Consider the following 26220-nt stretch of genomic DNA (forward strand, 5'->3'; position numbering starts at 1 on the left):
ATAAGTCTAATAGAACCACGTGAAAAATAACTGAGTTTGTACCTAAAAGTACTTGTCAAAGTGCTTTACAGAGAATGAGTACTCAGTAAATGCTAATTTTCTCCCCACCAACCATTTTCCTTCAGTACAGAGACTACAGTTGAGCCCGCATTACTCCTATTTATATTGTTTTCATCTCCCCAACTCCAGACACCTCACAGCTCTCCAAACTCATTGCTCATTTATTCCTTCTTCATAGGTCATCTGTGATGTTGTGATTTATAATAAGAAATATGTGTCTGGTCTTCATCCACTCCTGGCACAGGGCTCCTATAATGCTTGGAATTTCCAAACTGATGAGATTGAAAAAGGTATCTTTTTTTGTTGACGATGTGATTTTAGGAAAGCCCCTAGGTAACTTCTAGGTGGAACCAGCCCCTGTGAGCAGAGGGTGGGAACTTTCAATCCCACCCAGTCCCCACCTCTGGGGAGGGGAGAGGAGCTGGCCATTGAATTGATTGCCACATAATCATGCCTCTGTAATGAAGCCTCCATAGTATGGGAGCGGCAGAGCTTCCGGGTTGGTGAAGGCGTGGAGGTTCTGGGAGACTAGTGCACCCTAGAGGGCATGGGAGCTCCGTGCCCCTTTCCATATGACTTGCCCTATGCATCTCTTTCATCTGGCTGTTCCTGAGTCATATGTCCTTTTATAATAAACCCGTAATCTAGTAAGTACAATGTTTCTCTGAGTTCTGCTGAGCCACTCCAGCAAATTAACTGAACCCAAGGAGGGGGCCGTTGGAACCTCTGATCTATATAGCTGGTTGGTCAGAAGCACAGGTGACAACCTGGAGTGGCAACTGGTGGCTGAAGTGGGGGAAGGGGGAGCAGTGGGGGTGGCCTGGTGGTTAGGGCCGAGCCCTCATCTTTTGGATCTGACCTATCTCCAGGTAGACAGTGGCATCATTGAGCTGAACTGCAGGACACCCAGCTGGTGTCTGAGAATTGTTTGGTGGTGTAGGAGAAAACACACATTGTAATTGGTGTAAGACTTCTGTTATCCAACTCACTTTCTCTCTGAAAAGAGGACTGGGATCCCCTCTTTCACGTAACAATTATCCATATAATTGCCATTTCCTCCGTGGACTTGTTTCCTCACCAGTAAGACATGGGGTTTGAACAAGATAATCTCTAAGGTTCTTTCAGCACTAACATTCTTGGTTTCTTTTTCTCTGAAACTTCTATTTCTGTAAAGCCCTTCCCTCATTTGGCTCCAGAGATGCCTGGTGAGGCACATGATGTTGTCAAACATGAACAGATGGCATCTGCTCGCAGGAAACAGGTGGGCGGTGGGGGCTGCCTTCTCTCCTCTCTCCAAATGCCAAGAGCCACGTGGCACTGAGTTCATGCCTCTCCCCTAAGACTGGCCTTTGCTGGGCCACGTGCATCTCACACGGCACTGAAAGTGGTAACCCACTGGGATCAGGTGAGTTCTGGGGCACCCTTCTTTCCTGAGGTGAGTAAGACTTTGCACACAAGCCAGTAAACACACCCCTCTCCTGGCTGGCACAGGCACTTACCTGCCCAAAGTGATGAGCCAAAATTATGTCCACAACATTGGTTGTCAAGCCCGAGAGCTACAAAGATAAAAACTTGGTGTCAAGGGAGTTAGCATGGGTAAAAATGTATCAAGCTGTCCACTTCACTAGTGCACTTTCTTGTATATATGTTATCCTTCAACAAATAAACAACACAACTCAGTATCACACATTTTCATGAGATGGTGGTCCCAGGAAACCCGAGAACAAGAAACCAGTCAGAAAAAAACGAAAAGTTTTCCATCCAGGGTAATAATATAGCCTGCTTTGAAATAGGTGGCTAGAAGAAATGCTGCCATTGCTTCTTCGAAAATGTGGGACCGAGAACTCACAGCTATTAGCTGCTTCATTCCTGCCTGTATTTCTGCAGTTACACTGGGTTTACAGTTAATAAGGAACGACTTACAACTACTCCCAAGCCATCCAAAAGAAAAAACAATTTTTTCTCTTTCTTTTAGTTTTGCTATCTTCATTTCAAGTAGTGGGAGGAAACTGCTATGTTTACAGAATGTTCTTGCATTTTGAACATTTTTCTCCTAATTTTTCCCATTTCAAAACTATGCACATCACAGTCTAATAAATGCATCAATCTGTGTAAATCTGCAGACTGTTAGTCTATTTTCAGAAAAATTTCCATCTCAAATTATGTTGCTGATTCCCTTAAGCCTTCCTTCTTTGTTGCTTTTATGCTCAATTCCTACTGCTGACTTGGATCAGAGGTGAAGTACTGAGCTGGGGGTGGAGATGGACAAGAGGAAATCAGGGGGACAGATGTGGATACGGGTGGAGCAGGGTCATGGAGTCCCAGAAAGATTAAGGAAGAAAGAAGCCCAGAAATGTTCACGTGGGTTATCAGTGATCCACAGGTTATACATTAAAGATAATAAGAATTAATAACCTATTTCATTCATGTTTACTACTCATAAGGTCATTCTAAAGCTTTATAAGAATTTTTACTAGGTTGTATCACATTATGAAGAGTGTTCAGGTAAGTTTTAATGTACCCACATCCTAGATAGGAATTAAAACAAATTTTAAATAAGTCAGGTTGTAAGAAAGAATTTCCATAGCATCTGGCAATAGCGTTGTTAATATATTTCATCCAAAGCTAGGAAATACATCATTTCTCCAGAAGTTAAATGTGGGGAGGAATGGATAAACTTTTTAGAATCTGGTCTGCTGGCAGGTGGAATAGTTTAATATTTTAAAGTAACTATGAAGGCAATACGTGTTTATCATAGAAAATTAGGAAAACATAGAATACATAAAATAAAAATAAGAATCATCTGTAATGCTACCAGCCAAAGATGTAACTACCAGTAGCAAATTATTTTCCTTATAAATGCATATACGTATTTAACAAAATTTTATTATCTGTTTTTTTAAACATGAGAATTTTCACATTTCCTTAAATAACCAAAAAAAACCCCATAAGTTTTTGGTTGCATAGTATTCCATTCGTGACCGAGACTCACAGACAATGATGAATCAAAGGAGCAAGATACACAAGAATATATATTCTATTATTCCAAGGATACGAAGTTTAAGAATGTATAAGACCAATCTATGGCGGTAGAAGTCAGAATAACAGTTACTTCTGGGAAAGGGAGGAAGTATTAAGCACAGAGCTGGAAATGTTCTGTATATTGACTAAGTGGAGATGACATGTGTAAACATTCATCAAGCTGTACACTTAAAACTTCTTGCCCTTGACTGTATGAAAGAAAAAATAAAAACCAGATAAGCCATTTTGAGAGGGGACCAAGAGATGAGCCAATGGACACTGGTCTTACTTTGGAAGCTGCCCAGTCAATCCAGCCTTTGGCACAAGGGTCAACGTTAATGAGCACGAGACCTTCCACGAGCTCTGGGTGATTGAGCTGAAACAAGACAAAGACAACAGTAAAGAGCCCCACTCTCAGCTTCTTCTAAAAACACTGCAGCATGGTTAGTCACCTCTTACAAGGCCTCAATGCCTCAGATTTGAAAGTAAGAAAGGTCAGAGAGGTGCTAGGGAGGATATTTAGAAAAGGAGCTCTATAAATCTAGCTTAGCATCTGGAAAACCAGCTTCCTAAACTACCATCACATGATCTCGCCTGGCAAAGATCTACAGGGGAGACGGTTTTTATTTCCACAGCAGAGGACGGCACCTGGTATCTCTAGTTGTTTGGCTCATGGTGGGTCTCCCCTGCTGGGGCAGTGCCCTTGGGACTACAGGGCATAAGGGGCTACTGAGGCTTAGACTGGCTATTTCATACTCATACACCTTGTCCCCAATAGCACCTTCTTAAGTTTTTTTCTAAAACCACATGAATAGGTGATACCACCCTCCAGAAGACTGCCCTTCACCCAGGAGGCATTTGGGAAAGAGTTCCTTAAACAAAAATCAATAAGAACATTTCTATGTAAACTAAAAACTTTCCAGCTTACTTTTCCCCCTCCGATTATGCTCACTATAGAAAATTTGATAAACAGAGAAATTATAAAAAGCAGAAAATAAAATCTCATATTATCTAACCACACAACATCAACCTGTTAGTATTTTCATGTTTCCTTTCAGTTCTTTCCTATGCCTATGACAAACTTTATGTGCATCTGTATTCTAACCTTTTTGTTAAGGTTATGGTGTATGTGAATTGCATATCATTACAAGCTCTTCTTACAAAATTTTAATGGTTGTAAGAAATTCCACCGTTAAGTATTCTCTGAGAATTATCTTTATTGATGATATCTTGCCCTCATCTGTTATTCTTCAGGTGTTATAAGTACAAAGCAAGGCCTTATACAAACCTGTATCTGTTGACAGAATTTATAGAAAAATTGACATGAGATCCCACAACAGTTCCTTGTCGTTTAACACAGCAGTAAGAGCTGTGACCTAGGCAGTGCCTCAAGAGTGTTGAGACTAATCCTCCGTGTACTTACTGCAAATCTGCTGAGGATGTAAGCTCCAGCTCCAACTCCAACCCCAATGATGCCTTTCAGACTGTGAATGGGACACACCAACATTGATAGGGTTAACTCATTTGGAGGTAGGATGGCATAATGAAAAGAATGCACTTGGGTTCAAATCTGGCTCTGACGCTTACTGGATGCAGAATTTGGTCAGGTTTCTTTAACCTCCTGAGCCTGGGTTCCCTACCTATAAAACAAGAATATGACCACCTACTTCTAAGTTGATTTTACGGATTAAATGAAATATGACTAAAACCTGGGAGTCATCCTTGACAGCTCACTCTCCTAATACCTGCACATCCAACCCATCAGCAAATCTACCTTCAAAGTATTTCCATCTGCCTGCTCCTACTCCATTCCATCCCCTGGGCAGTATCCAGTACCAAGCTATCATTGTCACTTACTTGCCTGATTGTTGTAACAGTTTAACTGGTCCCTTGCTTTTTCTCTTTTACCCCTCTCTAAACCATTCTCTCCACAGCTGGAGTAATTTCTTTTTAAAAATGTAAATTGCTTTACAGATGTGCAATTTACATATCTAGAGTGATCATTTTAAAAGACTAAATTGGATAGCACTTAAAACCCTTCGGTGTTTTTTGTCTTTTGAATAAAATCCCAAATTCTCACCTCATCTGTGAGACCTGTGCAATCTGGTCCTTGTCTATTTCTCAGATTTCACCCTGTGCCTTTCTCCCACTTGCTCACTTGGCTCAGGCCTTTTGGACATATTCCTTCTGTTTGGAATCCTCTTGTCCTGGCTCTCTGTTTAGGTAACTCCTTTTTATCCTCCAGGCCTCAATCTAAAGGACTCCTCCTTAGAGAGGCAATCCTCAATTAGCCTTATCTGTGTACACCCTGCCCTTATCCTCCAGCACAACATCCCCACTGACTTCTTCTATAGCACGTAAGTTGTGACTATTTGTTTGCTTCCTTGTTGTCAATTATTTCCCACACCAGAATGTAAGCTCCACACTCCACGAGGGTAGTGACGATACTGTTTTGCTCATCGTCGTATCCCCCAGATCAGACACATAGTAGAAAGAGCGAAAAAACAAAAAACAAAAACCATGCGAAAGAACTGCAGAATGAACTTACTTTAAGTGGGTGAGAACAGGAGGCAGCATTTCGGCCAGCTCATCCATTGTCGGATACTGGTACCTGAAATCCAGAAGGATACCTCCTTACTTACATTAGAATGTACTCATAGTTCCCAATCACTAGAACAGCTAGAAAAGTACAGGGTTCTTAGATAAAAGCATTCCCTTTACCAAAGGCTCAAAGGAGATGATGTGGTACCCGGAAATGATTGTGGCATGTTGTGTGACTCTCTACAACGGCCACACTAAGAGGAAAGTAAAAAACAAACAAAAAAACTCCTACATGTTTCTATGACCTGAAGAGTGATCTCTGGAACAAGAGGAAGCCATTTGAAAAGAACAGGTAATACGGTTCTCTCCAGGGTATTTCCAAACCCCTAATAACCACTTCATTTGGGGTTCAGGCTCAGTAAACTTCTAGCAGTAAGAGTCGACCTACTGCTCTTGCTCTGCTGCTTAGGTTTAGGCAGCTAAGTGCAAAAGTAAACAAAGCTTTACTGGGCCTAGGCACGTAGTCGCAAATCCTGGGCTGCTCATCATAGAGGCTGATTTGCTTTACTTAGGCCTAGAATAACCCGGTTACTTTATTATTTGCTTTTGAATTTGGTTCATGATCTAAGCCACTGGATCCTAAGACAGTCAGGCAAGCCCGAAACTGACTCAGACCAAGAATCCAAGAGAAGTAGGAAGTGTCAATAGAAATTACAGCATCAAAGATGGAATGGATCTTCAGACAACCCCCTACATATGGGGCAGGATCTGCTCTACGTTTGACAGGGAAGTCAGCCTGCCTCTGCTTGAAACACTTCAAGCACTGGAGTGCTCTTGAGCCATTTGTACGTAAAATAGAAAAAAGGAACTGGATCTAAATCTTGTTGGATATAAACTGGTCACCGGCCAATCTGTGTTTAAGAGACAGAATAGCTTGGACATAGTCAATAACATAGACTCTGGAGCCAGAATGCCTGGGTTAAAATCCCAGCTCTATTACTTATTTGTTATGTAAGCTTGGCCAAGGTACTTAATATCTCTGGTCTCCCCTGTACAATGGGAATAACAGTAAACCTATCCCATAGGGTTGGAAGGATTAAATGAGTTAATAAATGTAAAGTATGCAATGCAGCGTCAAGAATACTGTTTGAGTACTAGGGAAGTGTTAGCTATGATTCTAACACTGCAACGGTCCATTTCACAGCAGCCACTGGCAAAGGCAGCTCTGAAGACGAGTAAAGGGAGAGGGGAAGAATTAGCATTCCACAGCTTGTGCTTTCATTCCTCCTCCAAGGTCTCCTCAATAATCATGCTGTCCAGGGAAGAGTCAGGGACACTGTGGCTCCACCATGCAAAGCAGGCTTAGGATGCGGCTGAGAGCTCCATGCCCACGTCCAGTTAAATGCACCTCTAGCTGACAGGGCAGCTCCTCCAAACAAACGGTTATACTGATATTCAAATTCCTGTCACCAGACTGAAGGTAAGGGTGGGGAGGTGCTCCCAGGAAGCTCAGAGGGATCTGAGTTTGGGCCTAGGTAGTTGGGAGTTTCAGGGAGGGACACACACACCAAAAAAATAGATGAGGGAGACAGTTAAAAGACAGTGAGAAGTGGGTGTTCCAGACACTCATGCCTTGTGATTGGCTCCCATTCATGGAGGGCCATTCCTGGATATGGGAAAACATGCAGTTTTCGTGAATAGAGTATACGTAACAGTCCTCTCAGAACAAGGAGAGAAAATATGCAGATGGTCGGTTGACAAGTATAACCTGTAGGCTGTGCTAAAACCAGCTTGGAGGGAAGCACACGGCTACTGTTCCCTCTGGAGCTTAACCGTTTGCTCTCTGAGTGCATGTCTTCCAGAAGGTCTTGCTTGTGGTCTTACCCAGCTGGGAAAGAGGGTGCACCTTCCTGCTGGCCTGGGGCATCAACATGACAGACAGCAAAGTGCTGGGTGATCTCCTGCATATCCTCAAAGTTAAAGAATGCATTGAAACAGGATTTATCTGCAAGAGCAAAACACTCATAAGTCACAAGCTCTCCATTTCTCCCCAATTTTCCTCTACTCAATCAATTCCACATCATCGTCCTCTTTCACCCCCTTTTAATCACTGTTTCACTAAAGTGAAGTGTCGGAACAATCTGTCTGATTCAAGCTGTCCTAAAGGCTGACTACCAGACATCTTAACAACTTGAAAAGGATAACTAATCCTCAATTCTACAGAATGTCTACAAAGAGGAAACCAATGCTGGTGTTTCACAAGACAATCTTACACCCATAATACTGTCATTTTTCATGCATCTTATTCCCCTACCTAACAGAGAGATACTGACCGTATCCCAAGAACCCGGCTAAAGTGAGTATCTTAGGCTGCTTACATTCACCATGTGGAAGACTGTGTCTCTTGGCAAAATCGCTGGGGTGCAGGGAGGGGTTTTTGCTTCAATTTCTACCCTGTTGGTGGAACTGCTCAAATTCCTTCTCATGCTAAAGAGGCAACAAAAGCTCCAACACTAGACTGTAACTTCAAATGCAGGCCGCCTCTGAAAGCCAGAGGAGCGTGCAAGAAAACACATGTACGTAGACTCTGTATGCCTGGGGCTAGGGCCAGAATCTTATATTACCATCTAGAGAAGTCCATTTAAAGTCACTCATATGCTAACACATATATATGGAATCTAAAAAAAAAAAAAAATTGTTACGAAGAACCTAGGGGCAGGACGGGAATAAAGACGCAGACCTACTAGAGAATGGACTTGAGGACATGGGGAGGGGGAAGGGTAAGCTGGGACGAAGTGAGAGAGTGGCATGGACATATATACACTACCAAATGTAAAATCGATGGCTAGTGGGAAGCAGCCTCATAGCACAGGGAGATCAGCTCGGTGCTTTGTGACCACCTAGAGGGGTGGGATAGGGAGGGTGGGAGGGAGGGAGATGCAAGAGGGAAGAGATATGGGGATATATGTATACGTCTAGCTGATTCACTTTGTTATAAAGCAGAAACTAACACACCATTGTAAAGCAATTATACTTCAATAAAGATGTTAAAAAATTAATTAATTAATTAAAGTCACTCATGACAGGCTATAATAAGAATACTTTTACTAATTTATTGAAGAGCTCACAACAAAGTTAAGTTCAAGCTCTGAATTTTCTAACCCGAAATATGAAAAAAACCAAAGCACAGATTGTTTTTTTAAAAAAACTGATTTTAGTTCTCCTTTCTTAACCAGTTCATCATATAATCTTCAGTCCTTTAGCAGATATGACACAAAGGGAGATATAATCCCAGTATCCCCCAAAACGCATTCAACTGCGTACTTCCCAGGAACTTTAATTCTGCCATTAACATGTAGCAATGAGGAGGGAAGGTTAAGGTATAGAGGAGAAAGCCTATGGTTTATCAGAATACTGGGGTTTCTTGTGTGTTTTAAAAAAATATACAAAGAATATGTATTATAATAAAATAGGGAAGGTATAAAATCAAATACATACGATTGAGGCCAATGTCATGGTATGTCAGAATAACTGGTCTGTTTCCCTTCGGTAGGCCTCTTATAGTGACGTGGACCATACCGTGAGTTGTTTCTATATCATGTTCCTGTAACAAGAGAACATAAAGGTCTCAGCAAGGGCAGAACAGACTTCCCAGGTTACTGAAGTTTCACAATACCAATTCACTGCTGTTTCCCACTAGCTGGGGCAGGACACATCATAGCTGAATTATAAGCCAACTAGACGGATGTTATATCATACAGAATATTCCTACTTTTTAATTCCTTCCAGATAAACAAACTAAGGAAAAATATACCTTATCTACAAAGCTCACTTTCTTAAGTGGGGGAAGCCAGGGATCTGCTGAGAATATATTCATAACTGGCTATGGCAAGGAGATCAGCAAGTTGAGTGAGGAGCCAGGTAAAACCTGGGGAAAGGAAAGTTAAGGAAGCAGAAGATGTGAAGAAGCTGCTGGGTAAAAAGGCAGAGGCTTCAGAGCCTCTAAATGCATGTTCAACAACTGATAATTTCAATAGCACCTATGGGTGTATCTGCCTAAAATCTCTCCCCTTCCCTGGGAGCTGCCCTTCTGTGTCATCCATACAGTACAGGAGTGGCTCTTGGCCGCCTTGTCTGTAGACTATAACCTTATGGCCATGGCTCACTGGAGTCACGTGGGCATCTGGTCCATGCTAGGTCAGCATCCTTCCCTGAAAATCTGTAATTGGGACTAAGAGATTCCATCATCAGCTTGGTTCTTCTCTTGAAAAGAGAAGTAAACTTGGGAGCTTATAGTACGCATTTCCACCACTTTAATTCCTGGTTCCGGCTGTGTGTGCTGTTAAGTTCTGAGACATCCCTGGATTGCCTCTGGTTTAAGATATTTGGGTGGGTTTGTTCCCTGCATCCTAAAGGGTCCTAACCAAGGCAATGAGTAAAATTTAAGATGCAGCCAGAGCAGAGCTCAGGAACTGAATAAAGCTAGAACAAGATGAAATCAGAGCTACTGGGACCAGCACTAAGAGCGGTTGGGTAGGAAAAAAAGAGACTCTAGAAAAAGTAACTGAGATTTATTCCAGTCTTCTTCAACATTTGTATTTCTTAAAAATGAATTATCACACCTAGCCTAGTGAATTTTTGCTGACAAAGTCCGTACCTATCTCAGGAAGTGTTATAGTAGCTGAGACAAAATAACTCTGTCAATAAGAATCTCAACAAAGGCAAAGCACTTCCAACTTAATTTCCTACCTAATAATGAACCTCATCGGAGCCTTGGTTCCTTCTCTCATGTGGGGCACAGAACAATCTTACACTAATCGAACGTCAGTATATCTCAAATCACGGGCTGCAAGCTACAGCAGGTATCTCTCTAGCAAATCAAACCACAAGTGACTCAATATTTCTGCTATCCTCTATTACTGCTTGCTACATCCTCTTCAAAGGCTTGAAAAGGGCGAATAAGAAATGAAGGAGAGAATCAGGCACTGTGAACTGGCTATGAAATAAAGTACAGGGTTTGGATGGGAGGAATATAAAGACATAAATTCCTGTTGCTGTATGAACATTTCTCACGTGGTAACATCACTTATTGAGGAACCCCCTCCACCACCATCATCAGGCTCATTCCCTAAACAACTACTTATCTAGTGAAGCCCTACTACCAGACCCTGGACTGAGCTCTGGGCACAAAACAGTGAACAAGAGAGATGTGATTCCTGCTCTCACAGAGATTACGTTCTACACAGGGAGGCCGACAATAAACACACAAACCAACCAACCCATAACAATAGTCTGTGATCAGAGCTGTGAAAGAAATAAATAGGATGCTGCGAAAGAAAACTGAAGAGGAAGACATTAACTCTATTAGCAGTCAGGAAAGTACAAATTAAATTCAATGAGATGCAATTTCATACATACCAGAATGGCAAAAATTTTTAAGTCAGATAATGCCAAGTGTTGGCCAAGATGCAGAGAAATAAGAACTTTCATACACTATTGGTAGGCATGTAACCTGGAACGACTACTCTGGAGAAAAATTTGGTAATTTCTAGTAAAGTTAAGAGATGTCCACCCTACAGCAATTTTACTTTTAGGGATAATCTAAAGCGATTCTCAAACACACTCACACACAAAAGATATGTGCCGATATATATACATATATACATATACACTGAGGCCTTATTTATAATGTCAAAAAATTGAAAGTAGTCTAATTAGTCATCAGTAAGGAAACATAAATTATGACATTCATATAATGAGATGCAGACAAAAATGAATGAACTAGAACTATAAGCATTAATACACAGAGAAAATCTTGAAAAAACAATGCTGAGTAGAAATGCAGAAGGATCTGTATATGATATATGACTTACGTATGTAGATATTTTTAAAAAGCAACACTATAGAGATTGTATATGTTTACATATATATATATATATTTTTTTAAATATTTATTTATTTAGTTGCGCTGGCTCTTAGTTGTGGCATGCAAACTCTTAGTTGCGGCATGCATGTGGGATCTATTTACCTGACCAGGGATCGAACCCAGGCCCCTGCATTGGGAGCTGGGAATCTTAATCACCGTACCAGCAGGGAAGTCCCTACATACATATATTTAAAGTATAAAAACTTGGAGAAGGAATGTACACTAAAGTTAGGACTTGATTCCTTCTGGGAGGTGATATATTCCGAAAATGAACTTAAGGAGGCTTCGCTCTCTCTCATGTTACACTTCTTGAGAGAAAGAAAGAATAAAGAGGGAGACAGGGAGAAACCAGCCCCTGCCAGATGAGTGACAATACAGGAGAACCCAAACTGAAGAGAATGCGCAACCATCTGTCATCTGGACAGTCAAGTTGCTGGAGCCTTCCTGTGTCATATCTAAGCCTTCAGGAGAGTCTTGACTAAATATCCTGGCTTGGTCTCAGCTGTGATACTGAGAACTGAGGGAAAAAAACAACTTACACTTTGGCCCTAGGGTTAGCAGGACCTCCTAAGACCTGGTAATTGATGGGGATAGTGTGTGCAGGAAAAGGGAGGGTGCCAAGCGGAGGGAGGGGGATAGTGAGCTGTCAAGGAATTTCAGAAGGATGATGAAAAGGGAGATAAAACAGATGGGGCAAAAGAGAACACATTTAAAAAGCAGACGAGGTGGCGCAGTGGTTGAGAATCTGCCTGCTAATGCAGGGGACACGGGTTCAAGCGCTGGTCTGGGAAGATCCCACATGCTGCGGAGCAACTAGGCCCGTGAGCCACAACTACTGAGCCTGCATGTCTGGAGCCTGTGCTCCGCAACAAGAGAGGCCGTGACAGTGAGAGGCCCGCGCACCGCGATGAAGAGCGGACCCCGCTCGCCGCAACGAGAGAAAGCCCACGCACAGAAACGAAGACCCAACACAGCCAATAAATAAATAAATAAATAATAAAAATTAAGGAATTCCTTTAAAAAAAAAAAGCAGACGAGGCAACAGGGCAAAGTAACTACTTTGTCATCATTTCATAATCTGGATGAAATTCAGAGTTAAAATTGGCTTACAAAATTTCAACTTTTTAGGGAGATCTTAGCCCCTACCTCCCCATAATATGCCCTCAAATTGTGTAGCGACCAAAGTATCAAAAGGCCAAGAGTCCTGGGCCCTATCTGTCAATCCTGTTGCCCTATGTGGAGCAACCCTTGGTTGTCAGTATCTCTTATGGTTTCTCTTCATTTTCAAAGTAATACAAAAAGAAAGGAGACACTCACATCCATGTGGATTTGTAAATACATCCTTTGTGACCTTATGTGAATGGCCTGAACAAGTCTCTATCTGGAGATGAGTGTGCAGAGACCTTGGCTATGGAGCTGATCCAGTGGTCAGGCCACTGCAGGGGTGACGCTGCTGCCACCTTTCTGCTTTAGCCAACTATCACTGCTGCAAAGGCTGTTTCTCCAGTTACCTCACCCTTCACCCCAGCATTCTAGAGGGTATGACTGCACAGTGAAACTGTCCAATAGGCTCTGGTCATAGATCTTTCCCAGCACTCTCTGATTACTTACCACCTCCAAGACTATGCACTTTTAAAACATGATCCTTTATTCTCCAGGCTTATAAAACCACCTGAAATCATATCGGTCCACAACATACTTCTCCATCTTAGACTGCCTCTCCCTCTTAATCAAAGATGTAGTTGAGAGATTAGGATATTACCATTAATTGATAATAATCAGTGTTCACCTTTTTTTCTGAGTCCTTTTCCTTCTGCTAGATGTGCCATCACCAGAGTTATTACACAATCTGACTTGTCATACCTCTCTGAACGTAGTTAAATTTTGATCACGTCATATCTATTAGTGCTTCTTCCTCCCCCCGGCCAGTCTGAAACAGTTTAGGTAAACTTGTAGGACAACACACTCTTGGAAATGTCAACATTCTTTATTAGTATGAGTTTTATTCTGTTTCTAATAAGCAGGCTACTGTATGAGCCTTGGGCATAGTTTTTGTTATTTACTATATAGGAAATTTTAATATAATGCCCCCACTGCCTTACCCCTGTGTGGTGGCATAAAGTTCATTTGCACTTCATTTAATCCCGTAGTAAAAGAATCTGCCTCCACAATTACTCAGCCTTTCTGCCTATGAGTAAATCATATTTTCCTTCTTAAAGTTCTGTAATACATTCTCCCTGACTCTAGCCTCAGCTCTCTCCCCTCTTACTTCTTAGATATTTCAGCCTGGTTAAATCAATATTCTTTGAGACATCGACTTTTACTTTTCCACTACCCACACTCTCAGACTTCCTACAAATCATGCTCTTCATTTGAAAGCTTCTTTTGCAATATGTCAACATAAAATCTATCTTTTCCTATCTGTCTTTTCAAAGCCAACTCCAATACCTTCTTCACACAGCCTTAGCTAACAATGAGGAGGAAAAGAGTGAATGACTATTTAACCCACATGAAACAGCTCAGAACACCTTCAGAACATGGACTCTCTAGTCCAGGTAGGAAGGGGTCCAGGTTTGGCCAATTCAGACACCCCAATCTCTGGCCACAGTGAGCAGTCCAAGGATATGCATGTGACCCACACACACAGGTCCCATACTAAGCCAATAAGACTCCTCCCCTAGCCTTTTTTGGTTTTTTTTTTTTTTTTTGCAGTACGCGGGCCTCTCACTATTGTGGCCTCTCCCGTCACGGAGCACGGGCTCCAGACGCGCAGGCTCAGCGGCCACGGCTCGTGGGCCCAGCCCCTCCGCGGCATGTGGGATCTTCCCAGACCGGGGCACGAACCCATGTCCCCTGCATCGGCAGGCGGACTCTCAACCACTGCGCCACCAGGGAAGCCCCTCCCCTAGCCTTTTCCCTCAAGTTACAGGTAAAGATCTCTTCTCTTAGCAGTGAGGCTGCTAAGCTGGAAGGATGTGAATTTTGGGCAGTTGGCAGCCGTCAAGCCCGTGCTATGACAGAGCTTGTCAGAGAAATAAACCCTCTAGTGACAGGGGAAAAGGGAACTGAGATTGGGGGTGGTGATAAAAGGCCTTAGCTTTTTCTATAAGATTCTTTTTTTTCTCCCCAAATGAGAATAAAGTCACCTCTACCTTTAGTACTTAATCTCACCCTTACCCCCCCCCAAAAAAAACCCCACAAAATAAAACCAAAAGGGGAGACTGATTCAAGATGGCGGAGTAGAAGGACATGCTCTCACTCCCTCTCTCAAGAACACCTGCATCACAACTAACTGCTGAAAAATCACTGACAGGAAGACACTGGAACTCACCAAAAAAGATACCCCACATGCAAAGACAAAGAAGAAGCTGCAATGAAATGGTAAGACGGGCGCTATCACAATAAAATCGAATCCCATAACTGCTGGGTGGGTGACTCACAAACTGGAGAACACTTATACCACAGAAGTCCACCCACTGGAGTGAAGGTCCTGAGCCACACATCAGGCTTCCCAACCTGGGGGTCTGGCAACAGGAGGAGGAATTCCTAGAGAATCAGACTTTGAAGGCTAGCGGGATTTGACTGCAGGACTTCAGCAGGACTGGGGGAAACAGAGACTCCACTCTTGGAGGGCACACACAAAGTAGTGTGTGCATCGGGACCCAGGGGAAGGAGCAGTGACCCCATAGGAGACTGAACCAGACCTACCTACTGGTGTTGGAGGGTCTCCTGCAGAGAAGGGAGGCAGCTGTGGCTCACCAAGGGACAGGGACACTGGCAGCAGAAGTTCTGGAAAGTACCCCTTGGCGTGAGCCCACCCAGAGTCCACCATTAGCCCCACCAAACAGCCCGGGTAGGCTCCAGTGTTGGGTCGTCTCGGCCAAACAACCAACAGGGAGGGAACCCAGCCCCACCCATCAGCAGGCAAGTGGATTAAAGTTTTACTGAGCTCTGCCCACCAGAGCAACAGCCGGCTCTACCCACCACCAGTCCCTCCTATCAGGAAACTTCCACAAGCCTCTTAGATAGTCTCATCCACCAGAGGGCAGACAGCAGAAGCACGAAGTACAATCCTGCAGCCTGTGGAATGAAAACCACATTCCCAGAAAGATAGACAAGATGAAAAGGCAGAAGGCTATGTACCAGATGAAGAAACAAGATAAAACACCAGAAAAACAACTAAATGAAGTGGAGATAGGCAACCTTCCAGAAAAAGAATTCAGAATAATGATAGTGAAGATGATCCAGGACCTCGGAAAAAGAATGGAGGCAAAGATCGAGAAGATGCAAGAAATGTTTAACAAAGACCTAGAAGAATTAAAGAACAAAGACCTAGAAGAGTTAAAGAACAAACAAACAGAGATGAACAATACAATAACTGAAATGAAAAATACACTAGAAGGAATCAATAGCAGCATAACTGAGGCAGAAGAACAGATAAGTGACCTGGAAGACAGAATGGTGGAATTCACTGCTGCAGAACAGAATAAAGAAAAAAGAATGAAAAGAAATGAAGACAGCCTAAGAGACCTCTGGGACAACATTAAACTCAACAACATTTGCATTATAGGGGCCCCAGAAGGAGAAGAGAGAGAGAGAAAGGACCCGAGAAAATATCTGAAGAGATTATAGTCAAAAACTTCCCTAACATGGGAAAGGAAACAGCCACCCAAGTCCAGGAAGCACAGAGAGTCCCATACAGGATAAATCCAAGGAGAAACATGTTGAGACACATAGTAATCAAACTGGCAAAAATTAAAGACAAAGAAACATTATTGAAAGCAGCAAGGGAAAAACAACAAATAACATTACAAGGGAACTCCCATAAGGTTAACAGCTGGTTTCTCAGCAGAAACTCTGCAAGCCAGAAGGGAGTGGCATGATATACTTCAAGTGATGAAAGGGAAGAACCTACAACCAAGATTACTCTACCCAGCAAGGATCTCATTCAGATTCAATGGAGAAATCAAAAGCTTTACAGACAAGCAAAAGCTAAGAGAATTCAGCACCACCAAACCAGCTCTACAACAAATGCTAAAGGAACTTCCCTAAGTGGGAAACACAAGAGGAGAAAAGGACCTACAAAAACAAACCCAAAACAATTAAGAAAATGGTCATAGGAATATACATATTGATAATTACCTTAAACGTGAATGGATTAAATGCTCCAACCAAAAGGCACAGGCTTGCTGAATGGATACAAACACAAGACCCATATATATGCTGTCTACAAGAGATCCACTTCAGACTTAGGGACACATACAGACTGAAAGTGAGGGGATGCAAAAAGATATTCCACGCAAATGGAAATCAAAAGAAAGCTGGAGTAGCAATACTCATATGAGATAAAACAGACTTTAAAATAAAGAAGATATAACAATTATAAATATATATGCACCTAACATAGGAGCACCTCAATACATAAGGCAACTGCTAACAGGTATAAAAAGGAAATAGACAGAAACACAATAATAGTGGGGGACTTTAACACCTCACTTACACCAATAGACAGGTCATCCAAACAGAAAATTAATAAGGAAACACAAGCTATAAATGATACAATAGTCTAGATAGATTTAATTGATATTTATAGGACATTCCATCCAAAAACAGCAGATTACACTTTCTTTTCAAGTGCACAGGGAACATTCTCCAGGATAGATCACATCTTGGGTCACAAATCAAGCCTCAGTAAATTTAAGAAAATTGAAATCATATCAAGCATCTTTTCTGACCACAACGCTATGAGATTAGAAATCAATTACAGGGAAAAAAACGTAAAAAACACAAACAGGGCTTCCCTGGTGGCGCAGTGGTTGAGAGTCTGCCGGCTGATGCAGGGGACACGGGTTCATGCCCCGGTCCAGGAAGATCCCACATGCCATGGAGCAGCTAGGCCCGTGAACCATGGCCGTTGAGCCTGCGCGTCCGGAGCCTGTGCTCCGCAACGGGAGAGGCCACAACAGTGAGAGGCCCACATACAGCAAAAAAATCACAAACATATGGAGGCTAAACAATACGTTACTAAATAACCAAGAGATTACTGAAGAGATCAAAGAGGAAATAAAAAAATACCTAGAGACAAATAACAATGAAAACACGACCATCCAAAACCTATGGGATGCAGCAAAAGCAGTTCTAAGAGGGAAGTTTATAGCTATACAAACCTATCTCAAAAAACAAAAAAAATCTCAAATAAACAATCTAATGTTACACCTATAGGAACTAGAGAAAGAAGAACAAACAAAACCCAAAGTTCGCAGAAGGAAATAAATCATAAAGACCAGAGCAGAAATAAATGAAATAGAAACAAAGAAAACAGTAGCAAAGAACAATAAAATTAAAGGTGGTTCTTTGAGAAGATAAACAAAATTGATAAACCATTAGCCAGACTCATCAAGAAGAAGAGGGAGAGGACTCAAATCAATAAAATTAGAAATGAAAACGGAGAAGTTACAACAGACAATGCAGAAATACAAAGCATCCTAAGAGACTACTACAAGCAACTCTATGCCAATAAAATGGACAACCTGGAAAAAATCGACAAGGATGTCCACTCTCACCACTAGTATTCAACATAGCTTTGGAAGTCCTAGCCACGGCAATCAGAGAAGAAAAAGAAATAAAAGGAATACAAATTGGAAAAGAAGAAGTAAAACTGTCACTGTTTGCAGATGACATGATACTATACATAGAGAATCCTAAAGATGCCACCAGAAAACTACTAGAGCTAATCAATGAATTTGGTAAAGTTCCAGGATACAAAATTAATGCACAGAAATCTCTTGCATTCCTTTACACTAATGATGAAAAATCTGAAAGAGAAATTAAGGAAACGCTCCCATTTACCACTGCAACAAAAAGAATAAAATACCTAGGAATAAACTTACCTAGGGAGACAAAAGACCTGTATGCAGAAAACTATAAGACACTGATGAAAGAAATTAAAGATGATACCAACAGATGGAGAGATATACCACATTCTTGGATTGGAAGAATCAGTACTGTTAAAACGACTATACTACGCAAAGCAATCTACAGATTCAATGCAATCCCTATCAAATAACCAATGGCAATTTTTACAGAACTAGAACAAAAAATCTTAAAATTTGTATGGAGACACAAAAGACCCCGAATAGCCAAAGCAGTCTTGAGGGAAAAAAACGGAGCTGGAGGAATCAGACTCCCTGACTTCAGACTATACTACAAAGCTGAAGTAATCAAGACAACATTAAACCCACACACCTGTGGTCAACTAATCTATGACAAAGAAGGCAAGGATATACAATGGAGAAAAGACAGTCTCTTCAACAAGTGGTGCTGGGAAAACTGGACAGCTACATGTAAAAGAATGAAATTAGAACACTCCCTAACACCATACACAAAAATAAACTCAAAATGCATTAGAGACCTAAATGTAAGACTGGGCACTATAGAACTCTTAGAGGAAAACACAGGAAGAACACTCTTTGACATAAATCACTGCAAGATCTTTTTTGATCCACCTCCTAGAGTAATGGAAATAAAAACAAAAATAAACAAATGGGACCTAATGAAACTTAAAAGCTTTTGCACAGCAAAGGAAACCATAAAGACGAAAAGACAACCCTCAGAATGGGAGAAAATATTTGCAAACGAATCAATGGACAAAGGATGAATCTCCAAAATATATCAACAGCCCATGCAGCTCAATAGTAAAAAAACAAACAACCCAATCCAAAAATGGGCAGAAGACCTAAACAGACACTTCTCCAAAGAAGACATACAGATGGCCAAGAACACATGAAAAGCTGCTCAACATCACTAATTATTAGAGAAATGCAAATCAAAACTACACTGAGGTATCACCCCACACCAGTCAGAATGGGCATCATCAGAAAATCTACAAACAAATGCTGGAGAGGGTGTGGAGAAAAGGGAACCCTCTTGCACTCTTGGTGGGAATGTAAATTGATACAGCCACTATGGAGAACAGTATGGAGGTTCCTTAAAGAACTAAAAATAGAATTACCATATGACCCAGCAATCCCACTCCTGGGCATATACCCAGAGAAAACCGTAATTCAAAAAGACCCATGTACCCCAGTGTTCATTGCAGCACTATTTACAATAGCCAGGTCATGGAAGCAACCTAAATGCCCATCGACAGACGAATCGATAAAGAAGATGTGGTACATATGTACCACATCCGATTCATATACAATGGAATATTACTCAGCCATTAAAAGGAACGAAATTGGGTCATTTGTAGAGACGTGGATGCATCTAGAGACTGTCATACAGAGTGAAGTAAGTCAGAAAGGGAAAAACAAATATCGTATATTAATGCATATATGTGGAACCTAGAAAATGGTACAGATGAACCAGTTTGTAGAGCAGAAATTGAGACACAAAAGTAGAGAAAAAACCGTATGGACATCAAGAGGGGAAAGCGGCTGGGGGTGGTGGCGGTGGTGTGATGAACTGGGCGACTGGGAATGACATGTATACACTGATGTGTATAAAATGGATAACTAATAAGAAAATAAATAAATAAATAAAAAATAAATAACAGTCATAAAAAAAGAAAAAAAACCCAAAAGGGGACGGGTATGCATCTCAAGGGGAGGACCTGTGAACAAAGGCCATCAGAAAGGAAAAGCACAAAGCAGAAGGACGGGTAGGTCAGCAATAATTCTAGTTTTCCTGGGAGTGGGTGGAGTGTACAATGGGAAGCAGTGGGACAACAGGCTGAAAGGCGGACTGGGGCCACAATCACATCCTTCAAGGCAAGGGGAGGAGCGTGGAACTGGTCAAGCTCTCTAACAGACTGTAGCAGGTGGCTGAATCCCAGATGTCTCCAAACACCTCTCTTCTGTGGAAGGCACTTTCAGTTATTTACTTCACTGAATTCTTATTTTGTAATAGCGCCCATTCAGCAAGTGACCTGCAAGAGTTTAAAGCTGATTATACCCCTTTAGAAGGCGCAGTCACATACATACATTTGAACTGTGGCACAAAAAACCAGTCCTCACAGTAGAGTTCTATAAATCAGTCCTCTTAAGAGCTACTGCAATTAAACAGCCAGCATGAAATTACTCAGCCCTTGGCCAGGCCTGGAGTTCTTCTCCTAGGAGCAAGAACTCCATTCTTGAGTTCACTCCATCATCAGCAAATTCTACAGGAATGATATATTGTGGCAGACAGCAGCTTTTCACTTTCCATTAATATTTCTTGAGTACCCCGCTGGTGGAAGTGGAAGGCAATTTGACAAGATATGCCAAGAGCCTTAAGTGTGTTCATTCCAAGAATCCATCTAAGGAAATAATCCAACGTGTACATATAATTTATGCATAGAAATGTTCAGTGAACTGAACATATTATAAGCAATCTAATTTCCAAAAATAATGGAATAGTTAAGTCATGGGATAGCCATATGGTGAAATAACAGGCAGCCATTAGAGATTTTTTTTTTTTTTTGGCTGTGCCACGTGGCTTGCAGGATCATAGTTCCCTGACCAGGGACTGAACCCGGGCCTTGGCAGTTAAAGCACCAAGTCCTAACCACTGGACTGCCACGGAATTCCCCATTAGAGATTATTTTTATGCAAGTTTTAAAATGACACGTAAATGAGATTGTGTTCTAATATTAAGTCAGAAAAGGAGATACATAATTGTACATCCAGGGTGACCAATTATATAAACTTTAAAAATTATATTTTAGAAAATAAAATACAGGGACTTCCCTGGTGGTCCAGTGGGTAAGACTCCACGCTTCCAGTGCAGGGGGTCTGGGTTCGATCCCTGGTCGGGGAACTAGATTCCGCCTGTGTGCCGCAACTAAGAATCTGCATGCCACAACCAAAAAGCCTGCCTGACGCAAAAAAAAAAAAAAAAAAAAAAAAAAAAAGATCCCTCATGCGACAACTAAGTCCCAGCACAGCCAAAATAAAAATAAATAAATAATATAAATAATATAAATAAATAATACACACAGACATACATCTCAACACTGAACACATTAACATGGTTGCCCCTGGGTTGTAGGACTGTGAGCTTTTCTCTAGCTACTTTATAATTCTCTGTGCTCTCCAAATATTCAACTATGAGCATGTACTCTTTTGATAACCAGAATATAAAAGTAAAAACTGGAAAGAAATAAAATACGGTTATCCCTAGGGAACAGGATTATAGGAAACTTTTATTTTCATACTTTTCTGCATTTTCTAAATTTGATTATACACAAGTGTTATCTTTTTTTTTTTTTTTTTGCGGTACGTGGGCCTCTCACTGTGTGGCCTCTCCCGTTGCGGAGCACAGGCTCCGGACACACAGGCTCAGCGGCCATGGCTCACGGGCTCAGCCGCTCCACGGCATGTGGGATCTTCCCAGACCGGGGCACGAACCCATGTCCCCTGCATCGGCAGGCAGACTCTCAACCACTGCGCCACCGGGGAAGCCCACAAGTGTTATCTTTTAACATATTTACTCATGTGATATACACACATTAAATACTACATGTGAAGTTTTAGAAACATGTGAGAAATAACAATGATGATATTTATACAAACATAGTGATCACAAGTTCATAAGTGTGTGTGCATGTGGAGAAGTACTGGAAATGTCCATGGAGAGAGCTGTGTGAAAATTAAAAGCAGTTTTGTGTACTTTTTAACAAAAGTAAACATTGGTCCCCCCCGCAGTATTTTATCATGAAAACGTTCAACCATATGCCTAAGTTGAAATACCTTACAGTGAACATCTGTATACCCACCACCTGAACTCTACCATTAACATTTTACTATACTTAATTATCATGCATCTATCCGTCTATCCATCCCTCTAACCGCCTTATTAATCCATCTTTTTTTTAAAAGTTGAGGTACCGTTGATTTACAGTATTATATTAGTTTCAGGTGTACAACACAGTGATCCAAAAGTTTTACGGATTATACTTCATTTAAAGTTTGTACAGGGCTTCCCTGGTGGCGCAGTGGTTGAGAGTCCGCCTGCCGATGCAGGGGACACGGGTTCGTGCCCGGTCCAGGAAGATCCCACATGCCGCGGAGCGGCTGGGCCCGTGAGCCATGGCCGCTGAGCCTACGCGTCCGGAGCCTGTGCTCCGCAACGGGAGAGGCCACAACAGTGAGAGGCCCGCGTACCACAAAAAATAAATAAATAACGTTTTTATAAAATATTGGCTATATTTCCTATGCTGTACAATATATCCTTGTAACATTTATCTATATATAGTAGTTTGTACCTCTTAATCCCCAGGTATAATTATTTTTTAAAGCAATATATCACGAACACAAAGAAGCTATATAGCATTTGTCTCAGCTCTAATTCCAAATTTTTAAACAATCTCATAAATAGAAGAAAATTAAGCAGCACTGAAGTAGATAAATGGACAATAAGCCTGCCGATTCACTGCTTCAACTGGCAATAGGTTTTCTCCTTTTACAGCAATTCTAAGCATGTCACCTCTAAGCACCCCTCCCCTCATTACTCTTATATCCCAATACAACTGCTTTTGGCCTCAGGGGAGCTATATAGCAATGAAGTCACTAGGACAATCAAAGAACCAAGAGAAATAGTACAATTTTAAGTATACTTTCAATTACTGGGGGGGGAAAAAAAGCATGTAGGTGATTAGTAAAGGGGGAAAAGGCAGTTCAGACTGAAGTTACGATCTCTCATGGTTGTGATGTTAAGATAACTTCCTGGAATATCATCAAAGATTCCTTAAAGATTTCTCTGAGGCAAGACAGAGACCAGAAGGAAGCCCAGATTAACTGGCCTCAGTTAGCCCCGTGCCACATTTATGCTAATGAACACCACCAATGTCAAGGCTGAGTGCCTTTCCATTAAGTGACAATGCCAGTGGGCGGCTTTAAATTTGTTCTGCTTTGTCTCCTAAGAATGTCCAGTGGTCTCCGGGAAGCCTTCAGGCCAACTGGGCCACTCTAGATGTCTCAGGGCACAGTTCCTACTTCCTAGGCCTTCTATCACCTGTCCCTAGACTCCTGACCCAGATGCCCCCAGTCTCCAGAACACCACATAAACCTTTAACAAAGAGACGGATGAGAATGAAGAGCATTCCTGAGTGTTGAGAGAAAAAAGAAGGGCCTATGATATTTTCTTCTTTAGAACACAGAGAACCTACACATTCATAACCAGTAACAGACATGTGACAAACAGTGACAAACATTTGTATCAGAACTGAACTAGAAGTTATATTTGATGAGGCCAGAACATGTTAATATATTAGAGCTTCACTCAAAACATCAAGAATTTTTGCCAGGCTATTTTCAAGCCTTTATATTAAAAAGTGATTGATAATTATATCTCTAAAACTCAATTTCATTTATATCTAAGTATGTTTATGTGTGAAAAAAAAATCCTGAAGTATATATACCAAAATATTAACACTGGTGAAATAACAGGTGATTTATATTTTTTGGCTTTTTGGTATTTTCTTATCTATTTTGCAATAAGCACATAATTTTTTAATATTCCATTTTTTTGAAGGGGGGGTGCTCAATTTGATGAAAATAAATGCTTCCACACTTTTAGGTAGGAATATATATACTACTTCTGGAATCCCTCACCTTGAATTTTACTGTCATCCTCTCTCAAATGATCTCCTTCTAGGTAAATTATATCAAATATTAACAGCAATCAAGTTAAACTGGCGGGCCTCTCACTGTTGTGGCCTCTCCCGTTGCGGAGCACAGGCTCCGGACGCGCAGGCTCAGCGGCCATGGCTCACGGGCCCAGCCGCTCCGCGGCATGTGGGATCTTCCCGGACCGGGGCACAAACCCGTGTCCCCTGCATCGGCAGGCGGACTCTCAACCACTGCGCCACCAGGGAAGCCCGACTTCCTGTTTTTGAGTAAGGGTCTATAGCAAATGATTCCCTAACAGCACTTGGCTGATTATGTTGTATATGTAAGTATACCAAATAGTCACACCAAGAGGTGTTTGGCACTGGGATTAAAAAGTCTGTAACAAGGAGCCTGCCCCTTCTAAAGTGAGGCTCAGTCTCATTTGTCCTGCCAAGGAGCCTCAGTTTTACACACAACTCAACTCCTTGCCACATCTCAGCTCTGGACATTCCCAACTGAGAAAGAATGGACAATGGATTCAGGACAAAGGGGGTTTTTCAACTCCAATTCCACCCAATGGCAAGTTATGAAATGTGATTCTCAATTTCCTCATCTCTAATAAAAACCACCTAATGATATTGTTCCAAGCACTAGAGTTGATGTATGTTTAGTATCTACAGTAGGTACCCAATAAATTATTATGATATAACTCGTTTGCCTATGAGACAGATATTAGTTCTTCCTTTTGATTCTAATGCTATATGGAGAGATTCCACTGTACTTAACATAACTTAATATATCTGAAAATAACTATCCGCCTGTGGGTATACAAGTTGGGTGAATCCTGGACACGAGGAAGTTGGCTTCCCTGCACCTTCCTTTCCTGCCTAGTACCCTCTGAGTCTACTTCATGTTGCCTCTGATAGCCACTCTTATGACATCTACCCCAAAAGTAGGAGAGTCACGCTGCACGGGCTTATAAGGTTCCCATTTCCATACTCCTTTCTCCCATTTCTTTCAGGGCCAGGCAACAGATAAAGTAGGAAGATGGAGGGAGGGTTGCTGGTTCACTCTATTGATTTTCAAATTGGCAATAGAGCTATAGGCAAAAGCAGACTAAGACGAACAATATCATTTAGGAAAATACTAATGAGCCAGGTTGAATTTTGCGTTTCCAAAGATAAAGCCAAGAGATATCTGCATTTTATATTAATAACACTTAATGTGTCTTCTTCTTTTAGGAAAAGAGTTTGTTGTTGGTTAAGTCTCCCCTCAAAATACCCCTCCCCTGCCTTCTCTGCAGCGAGGTGACAACCATTTGATACCTGTAACTAGGGTTTCCAATAACATTTGAGGAAAGGAGATCTTAATTACAAAGAGAAAGCCCCACCCAATAACCTACAACCACAGAACAGGTACCTGGCAGGCAACTGTTGAACACAATAGCAAATCACTTTAAATAAACTTGATCCAATGACCAAAAGAATATGAAGGCGTCATGATTAGCTACGAAGAGAGATCCACCTCTACATAACACCACCAGCACAGGGAGGGGAGCACTGTAGAGATCCTGTACACAGCCCTCCTTGGTGTTTGTACAGTCCTTACCTGACAGTCAAAGTCCTGGAAGTTTCGTGTACCATTCTGTCAACAGAAGGCAGAAAACACAGTCAGTTTCCCCATGTGGCTTCCCCAAATGTGCAGCAAATTCAGTTCACAGTGAAAGCAGTGCACGTGCAGCCTCTTGGTTGCCATAAAACTAAAATGGTTCTCATCAATGGGCTTCAGAGGAGGCCGGGTGGGTTCCTAACGTGTGTTAGCAAAAGGTGAGCCTTTAGAGGTGCGGCTACACTTTGGCAGGCTTCCTGTGAAGATGAAGGAAAGGAGCCTGGTTTCCCAGTAAAGCCTGTAACTTGTCTCCCTACCTAAGGAGAGCAGTGAGAGAGAGTAAAACATGGATCAGAGTCTGAGAGCACATTCACAACCCACACGGGAGGTACCTGGGAGGAAAGGAGCTAGAGGGAACCCTGAGACATGCAAAGAAAGGCAGGAGCCAGAGTGCCCGGGACAAGGAAGCAAAGAAAG

The 26220-nt window shown here is 41.8% G+C and overlaps 1 protein-coding gene across 6 annotated transcripts in view; it reads right to left on the reverse strand.

Moving 5' to 3' along the window:
• NDRG3 (NDRG family member 3) overlaps positions 1-26220 on the reverse strand; it is an 85945-nt gene that overhangs the window by 24063 nt on the left and 35662 nt on the right. For 4 of the 6 annotated variants that reach the window (XM_067708047.1, XM_067708042.1, XM_067708043.1 and 1 more), the window contains 7 exons: positions 25744-25779; positions 9121-9226; positions 7507-7627; positions 5630-5692; positions 4505-4565; positions 3371-3457; positions 1560-1616 (listed from right to left, as the gene is read on the reverse strand). In XM_067708047.1, coding sequence (XP_067564148.1) covers positions 1560-1616; positions 3371-3457; positions 4505-4565; positions 5630-5692; positions 7507-7627; positions 9121-9226; positions 25744-25779 — 531 coding nt within the window. The remainder of the gene's footprint in view (positions 1-1559; positions 1617-3370; positions 3458-4504; positions 4566-5629; positions 5693-7506; positions 7628-9120; positions 9227-25743; positions 25780-26220) is intronic. The other 2 variants (XM_067708045.1, XM_067708046.1) reach the window with 1 other exon arrangement.

The sequence above is a fragment of the Pseudorca crassidens genome, chromosome 15 (genome assembly GCF_039906515.1).
Source record: "Pseudorca crassidens isolate mPseCra1 chromosome 15, mPseCra1.hap1, whole genome shotgun sequence".
In the NCBI taxonomy this organism is placed as follows: Eukaryota; Metazoa; Chordata; class Mammalia; order Artiodactyla; family Delphinidae; genus Pseudorca; species Pseudorca crassidens.